Raw genomic sequence first — 17,903 nt, 5'->3', positions numbered from 1 at the left:
CTATGAAGGTTTAAGTAATATTTCTTTTAAAAAATATTCTGCTTTCTGCATTGCCTTTCTTTCAAGTTTTTTCCCCCCCATCTGCTGTTGGGATGGGAGAAATTTAATGAATTTGGCTTTGTGGGGTTAGGATTAGGTAGTCTGTTTCTTTTTCAGATTTTCAACCAATCTTATGATTTTTGTTTCAGAGGTATAGTCAATTCTCATTATTCCTGGCAATTATGTTCAATAAAGTCACCACGAACACTGAATTAGAAAATACTGCTGAGCGTGGTGGCTCATGCCTGTAATCCCAGCACTTTGGGAGGCCGAGGCAGGTGGATCACCTGAGGTCAGGAGTTTGAGACCAGCCTGAACAACATGGAGAAACCCCGTCTCTACTAAAAATACAAAATCAGCTGGGCTTGGTGGCGCATGCCTGTAATCCCAGATACATGGGAGGCTGGCCTGAGGCAGGAGAATCACTTCAACCCGGGAGGTGGAGGTTGCGGTGAGCTGAGATGGCGCAATTGCACTCCAGCCTAAGCAACAAGAGCGAAACTCTGTCTCAGAAAAAAAAAAAAGAAAGAAAAAAAGAAAATACTGAATTATTCTCTGTGAGGGAAATATAGAGTTAGGTGCCTGTGAGCCTCTGGTCACAACATTTTTGTCAGCTAATCAATACATAACCTTGTTTTGTGTGTGTTTCTGTTTAAAGACACCTTATTTAATATACATTGTTGATTCATCAACATTGAACTCATGGCTAATAACAGTACTATGACTCATGCCTGAATAGAGCTTATTTAACACACATATTTTCTCCATGAGGCACAGCCTCCTTCTGCTTAGGAACACCAGACAGCACTCCAGCACTCTGCTTGGGGGGCATTCGAAACAGCAAAATCACTCGTAAAAGGCAAAAAATTGCAAAAAAAAAAAAAATAGTAATAACCAGCATGTCACTAAATAGACCATGAAAAGACATGTGTGTGCAGTATGAAAATTGAGACAGGAAGGCAGAGTGTCAGCTTGTTCCACCTCAGCTGGGAATGTGCATCAGGCAACTCAAGTTTTTCACCACGGCATGTGTCTGTGAATGTCCGCAAAACATTGTGAGTATTGATTTGGGGGGTTACAAATAATTCCTAGCAAGTAGGTGAATTCACAAATAAGGAAGCTGTGAGTAATGAGGGTTGATTTTACCTACCTAGTGTCTCAAATCCTGAGCCGTATGAGATTCTGTGGCATAATTATGTTTGCTTCTTGTTGGCAACCTTATTAGGCATTTCTAGGTTTCTGCTTTCTCATCTTTACCAGTTCAGTTATGGCTTGATTCATTTCTCTTTTTCCAAAGGTTTGTTGACATCTCTTATTTGCTGTTGCCTCTTCCCATTTGTTTTGTCTTGTGGTTCTATACCTTTGCCATAATTTTTGTGGGGTTTCCTGAGAGAGTGGAGATAAATGTATATACTCAATTGGTCTTGTCTTAACCAGAATTCTATTTAATACACAACACCTTTAGTGAGCTGTTATGCATGTAATAGGTGTTTACTAAGTATTGGTTGAATAAATTCAAGAAATGCTTGCTATTTTTGTGCTAGCATTTAGCTTTTCTCTATAGTATGTTATAATGGAATTTTATTTTATTTATTTTTTGAAACAGAGTTTCACTCTTGTCGCCAGGTTTGAGTACAATGGCATGATCTTGGCTCACTGCAACCTCTGCCTCCCGGGTTCAAGCGATTCTCCTGCCTCAGCCTCCCGAGTAGCTGGGATTACAGGTGCCTGCCACCATGCCTGACTAATTTTTTTGTATTTTTAGTAGAGACGGGGTTTTGCCATGTTGGTCAGGCTGGTCTCGAACTCCTGACATCAGGTGATCCGCCTGCCTCAGCCTCCCAAAGTGCTGGGATTACAGGCGTGAGCCACCACGCCTGGCTGGAATTTTAAATATCTCATAATTATAATCTGCTAGGTAAAAGACTAGCTCTCTTTCTCCCCCTTATTCCTCCTACTTAGTGGAACATTGCCTAAGGAAGATGGGGAATGGGTTAAAAATTAAAATGTGGGGCTGGAAAGCATAGCTTGTTTTAAAACTTAGTTTTCTTTCCTTTTGCATCATAATCTCTTCCCCGGTCTATTTATTTCTCGTGGTTTTGTCAGTCCATTACAAAAGGCTGCAAAATTGTGGTACTAGAAGGGATCCTAGAAATAATCTAATTTGAACCTTTGATTGCTAGGAAACTGAGAGTCAGGCTGCCTTGGTTCAAGTCTTGGCTCCACCACCCATGTAGGACATGTTGCTTACTGTTTTGACCTCAGTTTCCTTGCCTATAAAGTGGGAATAAAAATACTCCTGATGTTATAGGATTGTTGTGAAGATTAAGAGATAATTAATGTGAAGTTCGTAGTACTATGCCTGACACACAGTAAGAGCTCCACAAATTATTAATGATGATTATTACTAGTGGCTAAACTGAAGCTCTGGTTTCTCAGTTCAGTGTGTTTTCCTTTAGACGTAAATAAGAATTTGTAAGCCTCTTTTTGGAGTCAGCTACCATTATTTTCTTTCCTTCATCTCCTTCATTGTCTAAAGACAGTTAACATGATTGCGTATTTCTCATTTCAAGCTAAAGATACTCTCACTGTTTCAGCTATTACCACATTTGTAAGGACTTCCTGAAGAGAAAATTGAAAAGTTAGTCACTTCTTTTAGTTGTTTCTGGTCTTTCAGATGATCCTTTTTTTTTTTTTGTAGAGTTGAGTGTTTTTGTTTTTGCTTTTGTTTTTAGTTAACAATAATGCAATCCATTTCCCAGCATAAGTGGGTAAGTGCCACTTTGACTTGGGCTGGGCTTAAAAGCACAAGAAAAGCTCCCAGACAATCAGAGTGGAAACACTCCCACATCTTAGTGTGGATAAATTAAAGTCCAGATTGTTCTTCCTGTCCTGACTTGTGCTGTGGGAGGTGGAGTTGCCTTTGATGCAAATCCTTTGAGCCAGCAGAACATCTGTGGAACATCCCCTGATACATGAAGGTGAGTGCTAACTCATTTAGAAGAGTGATAGTTTGATCATCTTTTTCTACTCTGTAAAAGTCTTTTTCTGTTTTCTTCAGTGAAATTATGGCTCAGACCCACCACATGAATTTCTCCTTGAACTGGTTGTTGATAGTTAAGGGAATCTAATCTTTTGGCAGGCAATATTTTAAAATGCTGAGATCAGAATGGAGAATCGTGAGTGTTAGAGGTGAAGGATTGGGGAAAATATCTGAAATAATGGATTTATCTTTCAGGAAACTCTAGGCTAAAGAAAATTAGACCTAGAGGATTCAGAGGAAAATCCTTGTGTGTACTGGTATTTCATGGCAGGAGAGCTGAGAGAGAGTAAATCACTAATAGCTACCACATGATTTTAGTGGAAAGAGTCCAGGTTTGGAATAAGACAGTCGTGAGTTTGAATCTCATTTATGCTGCTTACATAAAACTATTATTTTTGGACCATTTACATGATATCTCTTGGCCTCAGATTCCATATCTGTAAACTAGAGATGAGTAATACAAACCCTACACGGATTTTTAGAAGTACAGGATGTAATTTGTATAGTGTAGTTAGCACTTTGCAGGCTGTCACTGTTCCAACATGATAGTGCTTTTGCCAGTCTCACTAGTGGCTGTCTCAGAATGTTCTTTAAATGAAGGCAGCCCACAACCCAAATGGATTTATAGACTTTGAAACTGGAGGTAGTCATCTGACAGCTCGCAATCTCATCTTGGGCAATGTATATATAATCAATATCCTCATCCAAAAAGTAAGGATGTCATTATTTTATTAGGCTGAAATTGCCAATATTTAACTGTTTTTGACTTAATAAAAATAGCAATTTCATTTGATTTAACCTAAAACATAATATAGAAATAAAATTTAAAATATGCTGGCCGGGCAAAGTGGCTCACACCTGTAATCCCACCACTTTGGGAGGCTGAGGCAGGTGGATCACCTGAGGTCAGAAGTTTGAGACCAGCCTGGCCAACATGGCGAAACTCTGTCTCTACTAAAAATACAAAAATTACCTGGGCCTGTTGGCAGGCACCTGTAGTCCCAGCTACTTGGGAGGCTGAGGCAGGAGAATCACTTGAACCCGCGAGGCAGAGGTTGCAGTGAACCGAGACTGCACCACTGCACTCCAGTCTGGGTGACAGAGTGAGACTCCATCTCCAGAAAAAAAAAAAAAGAAATAAAATATAAAATATGCAACTATAAATAGAAAATATATAAATAGAAAATATAAAAATATCTGTCTCATTTACCTGAAGGGTGACAAGAATCTAAGGAGACAGTATACATGAAAGTGCTTGTAAATCTAAGGCCATTATTATTGCGACTATTATCATTACTGCAAGCTCCAAATAAACATTTAAAAGAGACTGAGAACAGGGCACCCTTCTACTTGATCAGTGAAAGTAAAACTATAAACCAAGTCCTGTGTGTCTTGAGGAATTCTGAGGCACTGAGAGAGGCTGAGCAGTGCATCGCTTGGCTACCTCCCTCTCAGTGTTATGAGTCTACAGGTGCTTGAACTTATGGCCATAGTGCTGGCCCTAGAAGTTACTCCCTCTTCTTTGCCATTTTTTATTTTTTTATTTGAGACAGTCTCCCTCTGCTGCCCAGGCTGGAGTGCAGTGGTGTGATCATAGCTCATTGCAGCTTCAAACTCCTGGGCCCAAGCGATTGTCCCACCTCAACCTCCCGTGTAGCTAGGACTACAGGTGTGCACCATGACACTCAGATAATTTAAAAAATATATATATATATTTTTTAGAGACAGAGTCTTGCTATGTTGCCCAGACTAGTCTTGAACTCCTGGTTTGCCATTCTTTAAAAACCCAGTTCTATACTGCAGGAGATAGTGTTTGGCACAGAATGAGAATCAACAAATAGTAGCTGAGTGAATGTATGAATGAATGAACCAAAGGAAGGCAAGCCCTGGGAAAATCACGTAGTGGTACATTCTTGTACAAGTGAAATGAAATGAAGCTCAGCATCCAGGACACAGCCTTGAGTGGGAGCTGAATGGCCAAAGAGCACCCTGTGAAGTATCCATTTGATGGGGGATTGCGTGGGAGTAAAACAGCCACACTCTATTTCCTTTGCTTTGGTCCTGTGAGACCGAATGTGGGGAGGCAGGGATAATTTAACATGCTGAAATGTGTAGCATTTCCCAGCAGAGGCAGTAGCTTCCGTCTTTGCTTTCTTCTCGCTGTGTTCCCAGCCACTGCTGGTAGCCAGTAATAAGTGCTTAGATTTGTTTGCAGTCGTTCTACTCCAAAGAGTAGCTGCTACTAGGTTTACATCTCTTTTGTTGTTGGTTTTGTTGTTGTTTGTTTGTTTGTTTTAAGATGGAGCCTTGGTCTGTAACCCAGGCTGGGGTGCAGTGGCACAACCTCTGCTCACTGTAACCTCTGCCTCTTGAGTTCAAGCAATTCTCCTGCCTTAGCCTCCTGAGTAGCTGGGATTACAAGTGTGGGCTACCTTGCCCAGCTAATTTTTGTATTTTTCGTTCAGATGGGGTTTTGCCATACTGGCCAGGCTGGTCTCAAACTTCTGACCTCAAGTGATCTGCCTGCCTTGGCCTCCCAAAGTGCTGGGATTACAGGCATGAGCCACCACGCCTGGCCAACATCTTTAAGCATAGGACACCACTAGTTACTTAAGTGGCATCACTATATATTCTAAGAGTCTTTTAGTTCAATATGGCACATTTGTAGTGTTGTTGCAAGATTTTATAGAGCTCTGCTAAATGCTGTACTCAAATGAGATCCCACCAATGTGAGATTGTTTCTAGGAAATGACCCCTTTTTGAAGACCAGTTATTCAAAACTGCTGCGTTTCAAAGTTAAGGCTGATGACCCAGGGATGCAGGAAATGATTGATGGCTCTCCTCAAGAGCACAGCAGAATCTTTGGGAATTTCTTACGGCCCAGATTTGGGGAGGCTGATTCACCTCATTTAAGTCTTCAAGAGACTGATATATTGAAACCAATAAGAAATAGTCTTTCTAATGCCTGGAAGGCTCATATTCTTTGTTCAGGGCCTTCTTCCGTTAAATTAGTAATCAGAGAGGGCATCAGAGAATCAGAGCAATCAGAAAGGGAGATTCGGGGTTTTGAAGTATCTTTCATCAGGTTCGTGGTGAGGTCTTGTGGCTGCCCTGTCAGAGTCTTTCGCTCCAGTGACAGGAAATTTCATAATTTCCTTTCGTAGATAGTACTGGATAAAAACTGCCAACTTCTGTCTTTTTTAACCATCAATATTTTACATTCTAAGGTGACCTCTCCTTTCTTTCCTCAAAGTCTTCAGTTTAGGATACAATTAGTTGAGTAGATTCCCGCAACTAAATGATAATGAAGGTTTTCCAAATCCAACTCTTTGAGATTATACACAGGTTTCTTTGGCTGGAGTCCTGAATGAACTCAAGCTTATCGACTGCACATCTACCCACCACAGATAACCAGGGTCACCTTGAACTCTCTACTGGACTTATTTCTAAGCCCCTGGGAGGCATCTCACCTTTTTGCATTTTTTTTTTTTTTTTTTTGAGACAGGGTCTCACTTTGTGGCCCAGGCTGAAGTGCAGTCATGAGATCACAGTTCACTGCAGCCTCAACCTCCCAGGCTCAAGCCAGCCTCCCATCTTAGCCTCCCAAATAGCTGAGACTACAGGCACATGCCACCATACCCGGCTGATTTTATTGTGTGTTTTGTAGAGATGGGGTATCACCATGTTGCTCAGGCTGGTCTTGAACTCCTGACCTCAAGTGATCTGCCCACCTCAGCCTCCCAAAGTCTTGGGATTACATGTTGTGAGCCACTGCGCCCAGCCTTTGTTCACATTTTTTACCAGCAAGCAGTCCTTTTTGTGGTGAGAGGAGAATGTGGGAAAGGCTGTGGAGGACAAGCAAGTATTAGAATGAGAGATTTCATCCTAATGGCAAGGCTTGTTGACTTCCCACAGTCATTAGCTCATTTCTCTTTTTAGATGCTCTTTGCGCTCATTTCACTATTGTAACTATACTTACTATGTGATATATGAGACTACTGTCCAGGCTTCTGTCTCTGCAAGTGGACCAGTGGTTCTTAACCCATTTCTGTTCAAACCTACTGCAGAAATATGACATGAGAGTCCTCAGTAACAGCAGTTCACTCTGAAATTGGTAGTTTCCAAAAATATTCCTGCTATCCTCTCCATCCTTTTCTCCCTTCCCTTTGTTAAAAATCACTGAACTAGAATATGAGCTCTTTGAGGTCAGAGATGTGCTCTTCTTTGATTCCAACCACCTAACACATGGCTGGGACAGTGCTGAACACATAGAAGAATGCCTGAGGTCACCAGTTTGTTTGTGAGAGGGCCAGGACCACAACTCAGGCAGTCTCAATTTCTAGAATGCTACACTTTTCAACTACTGTAACTTTTCCTGTTTTGTCTCTGGGATGATTTAGTACTGCTGATTTTTTTCTAAGGTTTTTTTTTAAAATTTCACAAATAATAGCTGAGTATTTTTATTGTAAAGGAGTCAAGCAATAATTACCATTAACTTAAAAATATTTTAATATTTTATTCAACATTTAATATTGATAAGATTTTAAATGCAAAACCGCTTGTCAGAATAGCAATTTTAGTTTTAGCATCTATTATTATTCATTGATTCACTTATTAAGACTGCCAGCATCTTGGCTTTCATAGCCTTCCTTTTTAATGTGCTTTTAGGACTTGTAAATAATGTGAGCTAGGACTAAAGGCGTGTCTTCTTCTTAACAGATGGAGAAGATTAAGACAACATTCTGAATAATTAGACACAAAAAGAATGTTCTTAGTGTTATAGTTATTTTTAAAGACACCTTTTTTCTTCATTGAAAAATTGAAATGTTTCCCTTTGAGTTATATACCCATTTAAATCAAAATGGCTATCTTTATTATCTTAGGCATTTCCAATTCGCTAAGGATTTCAGTTGGTTCATATGTGAGAAAATGTTATCCCTTTAATTTTCTCCAGAAATCCTGCATGCACATTTTTCTAAAGTAACTTATTTTGTAAAGAACCCTTTTCTTTTTTTTTCTATAATGATCTGGCAGATGAAAATGTAACATCATTTATTTCTTCCTGAAATGAATTACTGGTTTTACATTTGCTTTATTCTTAGACTATCCCACCATCTCATCTTAGATGAGATGAAGAGCCAGCATTCTTTTTGTTCCAATAAATAAGTAAATGCCACAAACAGTATTGTCTACCAGGTACCAGGCACTGCCTTAGATACCAAGGCTTCAAAGAGGAAGAAGAGAGGTTCCACTCTTAAGAAGGTCCCTGTATGTAGGGAAGCCGTCAGGTAAATTGCTGACCACCATTCTTGTGGCAGATGCTGTAGGACACATGATATAGTGGGGCGTGGGGCACAAAGGAGGGACCAACTGGCATCTCCATGCGGGAATTCGGAGAGGGCGTCTTAGGGAAGGAGAGCCTTGAAATGAGTCTGGAAAGGTGATTAATTTGTCAGAAATAAGGGGAAAGGAGCACTGTGGGCATGCATAGAGCATGGAGATGTGAGATAGCGTGGTGCTTAGCAAAACTGTGAGTTGTTCCATTTGGCTGGAGGGCCTAGGCACTGAGGCAAGGGCCAGAGGATGGCCTCATAGCTGCACATACTCATTTTTTTTTTTTCTGGAGCATATTCTTGGTAGTTGGTATACTTTTCATAAGACATAGTGGAGTAGACTATGGATGAAAGGAAAACGTGTCGTAATTGCAAATCTTTAAAATGCTGACTGGGGTTGATGAAGTAATTATGAAGGATCTAGGTGATGATAGTCAACAAATAAAATAAAATAGGATCCTTCCTCCTTCCAAAATCCCCAGAATCTATTTGCCATTGGAAATAGAGCTTTTGAAAAGAGATATGAAGCAAACCAACTCTTGACTGATGTCATTTTCAGCTCTCTCCCCAGCCTTCATGTGTTAACGTGGGGATGATGTGGACCTGGGCACTGTGGATGCTCCCTTCACTCTGCAAATTCAGCCTGGCAGGTAGGTTGACCTGGGCCCTTTTACAGATCATGTGATTATTATTGCCTTCTTTGGACAAGAGTTGTTAACTTTAAAGCGACACCTGGATTATGGACATCCACAGATAGAAAAGGGGACTTGTGAACACCCTGAATTTGTGTGTGTGTCTATGTGTGCACACATGCATGCAATTTCACATATACTCATGCATGTGCAAATGTGGCAAGATGGCTTACCATATTTTCAAACGGAGATACAACCCCAAAAATGCTGAGATCTACTGTTTTAGAATATAGTAGTCTCTCCTTATCTGTGGGGGAATATGTTCCAAGATCCTCAGTGGATGCCTGAAACTGTGGATAGTACCAAACCCTATATATAGTACATTTTTCCTTCACATATATACCTATGATGAAGTTTAGGTACATTTAGGCATGAAGAGATTAAAACAATAACTAATAATAAAATGGAGCCATTATAACAATTTAATAAAAGTTAGGTGAGGTCTGGCACAGTGGCTCATGCCTGTAATCCCAGCACTTTGGGAGGCTGAGGCGGGCAGATTTTTTGAGGTCAGGAGTTCGAGAGCAGCCTGACCAACATGGTAAAACCCCGTCTCTACTAAAAATACAAAAATTAACCGAGTATGGTGGCTCACGCTTGTAATCCCAGCTACTTGGGAGGCTGAGGTGGGAAGATCACTTGAACCTGGGAGGCGGAGGTTGCAGTGAGCCTAGATTGTGCCACGGCCCTCCAGCCTGGGCCAGAGCAAGACCTTGTCTCAAAAAAAAAAAAAAAAGTTATGTGAATGTGGTCTCTCTCTCTCTAAATATCTCATTGTACTGCACTCACCCATTTTCAGATGGCGTTGATCACTAGTAACTGAAACTACAGAAAGTAAAACCATAGATAAGAGGGAACTACTATAATAGGAAGTGCTTATCTCCATAGTTTTTGTGTTGTTGTTATGGCTTCATATAATACACATACATAAATACAAAAATAAGCAGTTTTCATACTATTTGCCATAAAGGGAAATAATGAAACAACATTTCTATAGTGTTCCAACTCAAGACTACAGGCCTGATATCCATACAATAGCTTGTAGATCTAAGATCCATTTGTTTGATTATATCTTAAGTTTAAAACAATATTAAGAGCAGAGACACTGGTCTGGTAGTGGGAAGGTGGGGAAGGCGTCATGTAGTGTATTCGTGTGCTTGGGCTGCCATAACAAAATACCTCAGACTGGATGGCTTAAGCAACAGAAATTTATTTTCTCATGGTTCTGGAGGCTGGAAGTCCAGTGTCAAGGTGGCAGCAGGGCTGGTTTGCAGGTGGCCTTCCTTTTGCTGCCTCTTCACATGGTCATCCCTCTGTGCCCACACAACCCTGGTGTCTCTCCTCCTCCTAAGGATGCCAGTCAGATTGGATTAGGGCCCATCATAATGGTCCCATTTTAACTTAATTACCTCTTCAAGTGCTCTATCTCCAAATATAATCACATTTTGAGGTACTGGGGGTTAGGACTTCATTATATGAATTTTGGAGAGACATAATTTAGCCTATAACATGTACTAATTGGGGTCACCAAGAGGGCAGTCATGACCCAGAGATAATGAGAATGCCTTCAGACTTCTGTCCTGGCATGGCCTGCCTTAGCCCCTTGGGGTTACACCTGTGGCACTCAGGAGCTTGATAGACCAGGGGTCCCCAACCCCCAGGCTGCAGACCATGTTAGGAACTGGGCCACACAGCAGGAGATGAGCTGCTGGTGAGCCAGAGTTACTGCCTGAGCTCCGCCTCCTGTCAAATCAGCAGCGGCATGAGATTCTCATGGGAGCACGAACCCTATTGTGAACTGTGCATATGAGGGATCTATTAATAGGTTGTGTGCTCCTTATGATAATCTAATGCCTGATGATCTGAGGTGAAACAGTTTCATCCCGAAACCACCCGTACCCCAGGTCCATGGAAAAATTATCTTCCACAAAACTGGTCCCTGGTGCCAAAATGTAGGGGACTGCTGTGATAGAAAATAGATGATACAGGCAGGCAGGACTATTGCTCTCCCTCTCATCAGCAATTGCTCCCAGTTATCTAATCTAAACTTCTAATTACAGACACTGTGGCTCCTATCAAGTCACCCTTTCCCTCCACTTGTCTTTTTCTGTCTTCTGTCTCTGTTTTCCACTCTTCCTATGTTGTACATATACCAGCTCCTACAACTGGCTCCAATATCCACCATTCTTTTCATCTAGAATATCCTTCCCTTGGTCCTGCTCAGCCTTGCTCTTCTTCTATGTCAAGATATTTTTCAAAACACTGACTTTGCAACAGCACCAAAGTGATATGAGTATAGAGGGAAGGAGGGAGATGGAGAACATCTCTATAATTTTGGAAAATGTTCCTCTTGCGTATGGGAAATTCTCTGATAAGCAAGAACATTCTCCCAATTTTTCTTAGAGGAAGTGATGAATGTTTTTCCCCTTATTTCTAGAAATAGGGGAATATTGCTATGGTTCGTATTTTGAGGGTATAGGGAAAGACAGATGGGAGTGACCAGCAAGCCTAACCTTCAGTTGTTTGTATTTATAAAATAAAAATTCTATTTTGACTAATTTTAGATTTATAGGAAAACTGTGAAAATAGCATAGAGAGTTCCTTTCTACCCTCATCCAGTTTATCCATTGTTACTATCTTATAATACAATAAAAATTTGCCAAAACTAAGAAATTGATTTTGGCACATTACTATTGACTAAATTCCAAATTTTATTTGGATTTCACTAGTTTTTTCCATGAATGACTTCTTTCTACTTTATTTTTAATTTTTTTTTCTGAGATGGAGTCTCGCTCTGTCGCCCTGGCTGGAGTGGAGTTCAGTGGTGCAATCTCAGCTCACTGCAACCTCTGCCTCCTGGGTTCAAGCAATTCTCCTGCCTCAGCTTCCTGAGTAGATAGGATTATAGGCGTGTGCCACCATGCCTGGCTAATTTTTGTATTTTTAGTAGAGATGGGGTTTCACCATGTTGGCCCGGCTGGTCTCCAACTCCTGAACTCGTGATCCGCCCATCTTGGCCTCCCAAAGTGCTGGGATTACAGGCGCGAGCCACTATGCTGAGCCTGAATGACTTCTTCCTATTCCAGGATCCAATTTAGGGTACCATATTGCGTTGAATTGTCATGTCTCCCTGGTCTCTGCCGGTCTGTTACAGGTTCTTAGTCTTTCCTTACTATTCATGACCGTGGCAGTCTTAAGGAGTACTGACAAGTATTTCTGGGTTTAGGGGGAAAAAGGCAACAGAGGTGAAGTGTTCTTCATTGTGCATCACAATTTTACCCATGTTTGTGACAATCTTCTGAGGGAGAATTGAATAAGACTTAAAATAGGCACACTGATTGCCAACAAGGAGGAAGGCAGGACAACAGATGTGTAGGCTCTGCCAGCCAAGGCAGTTCTAGTACATAGAGCCAAGGTCGTTCAGCTATGTGGAATCACTCCAGATAACTGAAACTGGAAAAGGTAAAGAAAATCTAGAAAGTAGAAGTGAAGTCTAACGTTGTTGATTTGGTTCAATTTTATTCCAGTTTCCCTCAACCCCCTAATCTGTGATAAAATGAATCTAAAATCCTCATATGCAGAATTAAAATGTCATGAGGACACAAAACTAGGGAAAGCTATTGTTAAATTCCTCCTCCAAGTCTGAGAATACTGGAGAGAGCAGGCTATTTAGGTATTAGTCAGGGAGAGTTGTTTATGCTGTAATAATAAACAAGCCTAAAATATTAGTATTTAAAACAGCAAACTACATGTCCATCACAGGTAAGCAGGGGCTCAGGCTGGTGGGGCTCTGCTATCCTCACACACACCATGTCAGCATCCATTTTCAAGGCGTGCAGTAACAGGAGGAGGAGAGAAAAGAGAGTCATGCGCCAGCACTTGGACGCTTCCTCTCACATGGCAAAGGCCAAGGCAAATCCCATGGCCACCCTATTGATGAGCACTGGAAATATTGGTGAGCATTCATTTTATCTACCACAAATCTTTTCTGTAACACCAATATCAAGAGAGCCTTTGTAAGACTATTGTTCTGTCTTACCATGTGCCAACCAGTAAGGAAAAAACAAATGTAGTCTCATAAGAACAGCCTGGGTTGAGCGGAAAGTCATTTTTGGAGCCACTTACTCTTCTCCTGGTGGCTCCAAAAATCATTGACACCTAGTGACACTTAACGGTTCTGAAAAACAGATATTTAACTCTCTTTTTAGCTTATGGCTTCTAATATATGTTAACCAAAGCTTTTGAAGAAGCTTAGGAGAGGTATTTAAGGAAGAACAGGAAAGAGCAGGATTCACTTAGGTTTGACTGGAGTGTATTTAGATCCACGAGGATCTATTCCTCCATTGATATCTTGGTGGCTGGCTTTGGGTTCAACCAACGCAAGGGAGAGCAAGAATGAAAAGGAAACAAAATAAAATATGACTGCAGGAGGCCGTAATGAGAATGATATAAGACTAAGACTATTCTGGGGAAATGGGGAAAGGCTTCTTGTTTCCTTGTTCTCTGGCCAAGAATCAACTTTGAAATCCTCCGGCGAGTTAGTGTGACGAGTATGAGCGAAATGGGGGTGGGGCAGCCTACCCCTTTGTGAATATTTGTAAGAAACTTGGCCAGAGACTGAGGATAGATCCACATATATACACACAGACACACCACACACACACACCACACATATACATCACACACACCACACTACAGACACACATATACACCACACACACTACACACACACCGCACATATACATCACACACACCACGCACACACCACAAACATACCACACACCCCACACTACACACACACACACCACACATACTGCACATATACATCATACACACCACGCACACATCATAAACATACTACACACACCACACTACACACACACTATAAACACATCACACACACTACACACACCACACATATGTCACACATACCACACAAACACATCACACTCACCACACACACATCATAAACATACCACACACACCACATATATGTCACACATACCACACAAACACATCACACACACCATAAACATATCATACACACCACACACACACAGACCACATGCACACACCAACACACTCCAGCGGACACACACTATATACGCATTATAAACACATCACACATACTACACACATACCACACATACACCACACACACCCTGCACACACTACACACACACCACGTACACATACACACTACACACATACCACACACACCATTCACACATATACTATGCACACATACTACACATACCACACACATCACACACATACCCCACACACATTTTACACATGACATACACACCGCACACTACACACACCCCCCATACACACACATGCACTGTACACGCACTGCCCTTATCTCTGAGCCATGGAGACAGGGAGTGAGTGGGACAGTGTGTGAGTTATTTCTCCTGGGTGTTGCAAGCTAACCCTTGGTTCACCTCTTGTAGGACTTTGCACTTCCTCCTGACAGTTGGGAGGCATGAGGTTTATTAACATTCTGCTTGCTGACCCCAAAAGTCCTCAGGGAGGGTTCCAAGCTGTGTGGGCTCTTTGAGAAATGTGTTAATGGTGTAGCTTTCAATCTCTATGTAACATGCAGTATTATTTGATTCAGATCCAGTTAACTTTGGTCTTTTTAAGCATTTGGACCTGGAGATCACTGGCTTCCTCATGGTTTTCAGCGTGCAAGTAGCAAAGATAGAAAGCCTTTGAACTGCTTGTTGGATGCGTGCTGTGGGTGCCTGGCTCATGTGCAGGACTAGGAGGAAGGCAGCTTCTCTGGAGAGAGCGAGAAAAGTTGACACAACAGGAAGCCATCTAGCTCTCCCTCACCCTCATTTGTCATTCTCAGTGGCTCCTTTACCCATGTAGACAATGCTCAGTTCATAGAACAAATACATGAATGTATATACAAACACACACTTTTACAACCCTTTTAAAATCCCAAACCTAAACAAAACAAAACAATGAATGCTACCCATTCTGGAACCCCTTTACACCACCTTCTTGTTATAGGGTAATACCTCTGACAGAGTTGAAATATATATAATATTATTCAGATGTGCAGAGAAATGGAACATCCCTATTTTCTATGATCAAACGAGTCATTTTCTAAAGTCCCCTTACCACTGGAAAGTCAGGCAAGGGTGAGAAAGAGGAGGGTGTGGGTAGCACTTAAATTTGTTAACATTGTGTCATTTCTTCTGGTTTAAGATGTCTTTGGCTAGCTCAGTCTCTTTGGGGTTCCTGCCTTGCCCTCTGCTCCTCCTTAAGATTGTGTCTGATTATATGAGCAAGGCTTATGTGACTGCAGACTTGAATGCGTGGGAATAAGTCCTTGTGTTGCCCTCTGTCTTCCCTGAACTGTCTGGTGTGGTCTGATCCCCCTCTGCCATCTGCCATGGGACAGCTGGCTTTGCCTGTGCTTTGGGCCACAGCTTATGCTCCAGTTGTTTGTCCATGGTCCTGAAGTTCCTCTGTGAATGGAAGCTGCTTCATCCTCATCCCAGGCCTGGTCCAGTCTCACAGCTGTATCCTCGCCCCCGACTTTGAGGGCACAGGGAAATTTCTGGATCCCTGTGTGCTACATTCACCTGCATAGAGCTCACATGACGAGCTGCACCAGGCCACCCTCTGCCAGCACATTGTTAGGACTTCCATGCCACCATAGAGTTGGTGCTTAGTGGAACATGAGGCTTCCCCTAGACTAGTGGTCCCTAGCCTTTTTGGCACCAGGGACCGGTTTCATGGAAGACAATTTTTCCATGGACAGGGGGTGGGGTTGGGAGTTGGGGGATGGTTTCAGGATGAAACCGTTCTACCTCATATCATCAGGCATTAGTTAGAGTCTCATAAGGAGTGAGCAACCTAGATCCCTCACAAGCACAGTTCACAGTAGGGTTCAGCTCCTATGAGAATCTAATGCTGCTGCTGTTCTGACGCAGGGGTAGGGGTGGGGGCGGGGAGCTCAGGCGGTAATGCTCGCTCACCTGCTGCTCACCTCCTGCTGTGTGGCCCAGTTCCTAACAGGCCACGGACCCATACCTTGCCCAGCGGTTGAGGAATCCTGCTAGACTACAGCCTGGCAACCTCCCCCGCACTTGCTGTACCTGGTGAAATAGGCTACCAGCCAGATGACCTTGGTGCATGGGACCCATCTGCATGTTTGTACCGCTCTATCAAGAACACTGACATCAGAATTCTTTGCTTTACCTTCCTTTCATTCCCTCCCCATCCCTGCCCCCATATTTACTTGTTAGAAGTGATCAGCTTTTTCCTACTTCTTGTCTGGTAGAGACTTCCTTCCTAGGAAGCGCTAGACCTTCCTTTGATATATAAAGGTAATTTAAGAAGTTGCCCTCCTCTCTCAAAAATGCCTGCTTCTTAAGACTATGATCTTGCCAAAGGCTCAACAAAGAAGTTAGTATAAGCCTCAGAGCTGAACATGGCCCTTAGTCTAAAATTGCTCTTAGTTCTTAGTTGTGCATGTGTGTTTTTGTGTGTGTGTGTGTGTGTGTGTGTATGTTTAGGATCAACCCCTTGGTCATCTAGTGAAGTCTATGGGCTGATTCTCAAAACAATGTTTGTAAATGCACAAATAAAATAAATAGCATTACAAAGATACCAAAATATACTGAAATGAAATCATCAAAATATTAATGAAATCATCAAAATATTAAAGAAACAAATTTGTGATCTGGTAATATGTGGTCTTCTTTATTAACACATTAAATAAGAAGACCTAATAATTGCCTTAATTTAGGTCTAATATTAATAATTACCTTAATTCAGAAATAGTGATAATAGTATTTCATATTTGTATTAGTCCATTTTCACGCTGCTGATAAAGACATACGCGAGACTGGGAAGAAAAAGAGGTTTAATTAGACTTACAGTTCCAATGGCTGGGGAGTCCTCAGAATCATGGTGGGAGGCAAAAGGCACTTCCTACATGGCTGCAGCAAGAGAAAATGAGAAAGAAGTAAAAGCGCAAACCCCTCATAAACCCATCAGATCTCGTGGGTTATTTACTTATTTACTATCATGAGAATAGCACAGGAAAAACCAGCTTCCATGATTCAATTACCTCCCCCTGGGTCCTCCCACAACACATGGGAATTCTGGGAGACACAATTCAAGTTAAGATTTGGGTGGGGGCACAACCAAACCATATAAATATTTTAAGGTACCTGCAGCAACGAAAATATAATATGAAAATATTTGTGATTTATAATGGTGACAAAGTCACAGGCAATGATGCTATTACTGTAGTTTGTTGATTACACTTATGATGGAAGGAAATCCTAAATTTCAACAGTAGGTTAGTGAAAATTAAAGACGTAAATTTTCCCCATTTAAGTTCATGGACCCCTGAATTCTACCCATGGACCCCTTAAAGGTCTAGGTCCCTGTTCTAGATGGTAGTATCTGGTTTCCCTATGAAAGTGTGGATGCTATGGGGTGGGGAGCTCTCAGGAGCAAGATTTCTAAGATGTGAAGATACAGTTGAAGATATTTCATAAATTTCTCTATTGTACAATCTTCTGGAAAAGAAAATTGTTGATACACATGGTTGAAGTGTGGCATGGTTGTATTCTTGCTTATGCCCACATCATCTGTTACCCATGAATTATCCAGAGTGATTCTACCATTTGATGCTTTACTGAGTATATCACAAATACTTTGTATGTATTTCTTGGTGTTTTAAAAATGCTTGCTGCTCAAATGTTACTTTTAAGTAAGAATGTAAAAAGGGATTTCTTAAAAAGTAGAAATCTAGCTCTTGAA

General features: G+C 41.5%; 1 protein-coding gene across 2 annotated transcripts in view; it reads left to right on the top strand.

The window, feature by feature from the left end:
* Positions 1–158: 158 nt before the first annotated feature.
* Positions 159–17,903, top strand: part of IL31RA (interleukin 31 receptor A) — a 71,901-nt gene continuing 54,156 nt past the window's right edge. The window contains exons 1-2 of one of the 2 annotated variants that reach the window (XM_008952738.4): positions 159–1,094; positions 8,975–9,065. In XM_008952738.4, coding sequence (XP_008950986.1) covers positions 1,032–1,094; positions 8,975–9,065 — 154 coding nt within the window. In that variant the 5' untranslated portion in view covers positions 159–1,031. Of the gene's footprint in view, positions 1,095–1,423; positions 3,021–8,974; positions 9,066–17,903 lie in introns of those variants that run through there. The other variant, XM_063604451.1, reaches the window with a different exon arrangement.

Source organism: Pan paniscus, chromosome 4 (genome assembly GCF_029289425.2).
Source record: "Pan paniscus chromosome 4, NHGRI_mPanPan1-v2.0_pri, whole genome shotgun sequence".
In the NCBI taxonomy this organism is placed as follows: Eukaryota; Metazoa; Chordata; class Mammalia; order Primates; family Hominidae; genus Pan; species Pan paniscus.
This window is presented reverse-complemented; position numbering and strand designations above follow the sequence as displayed.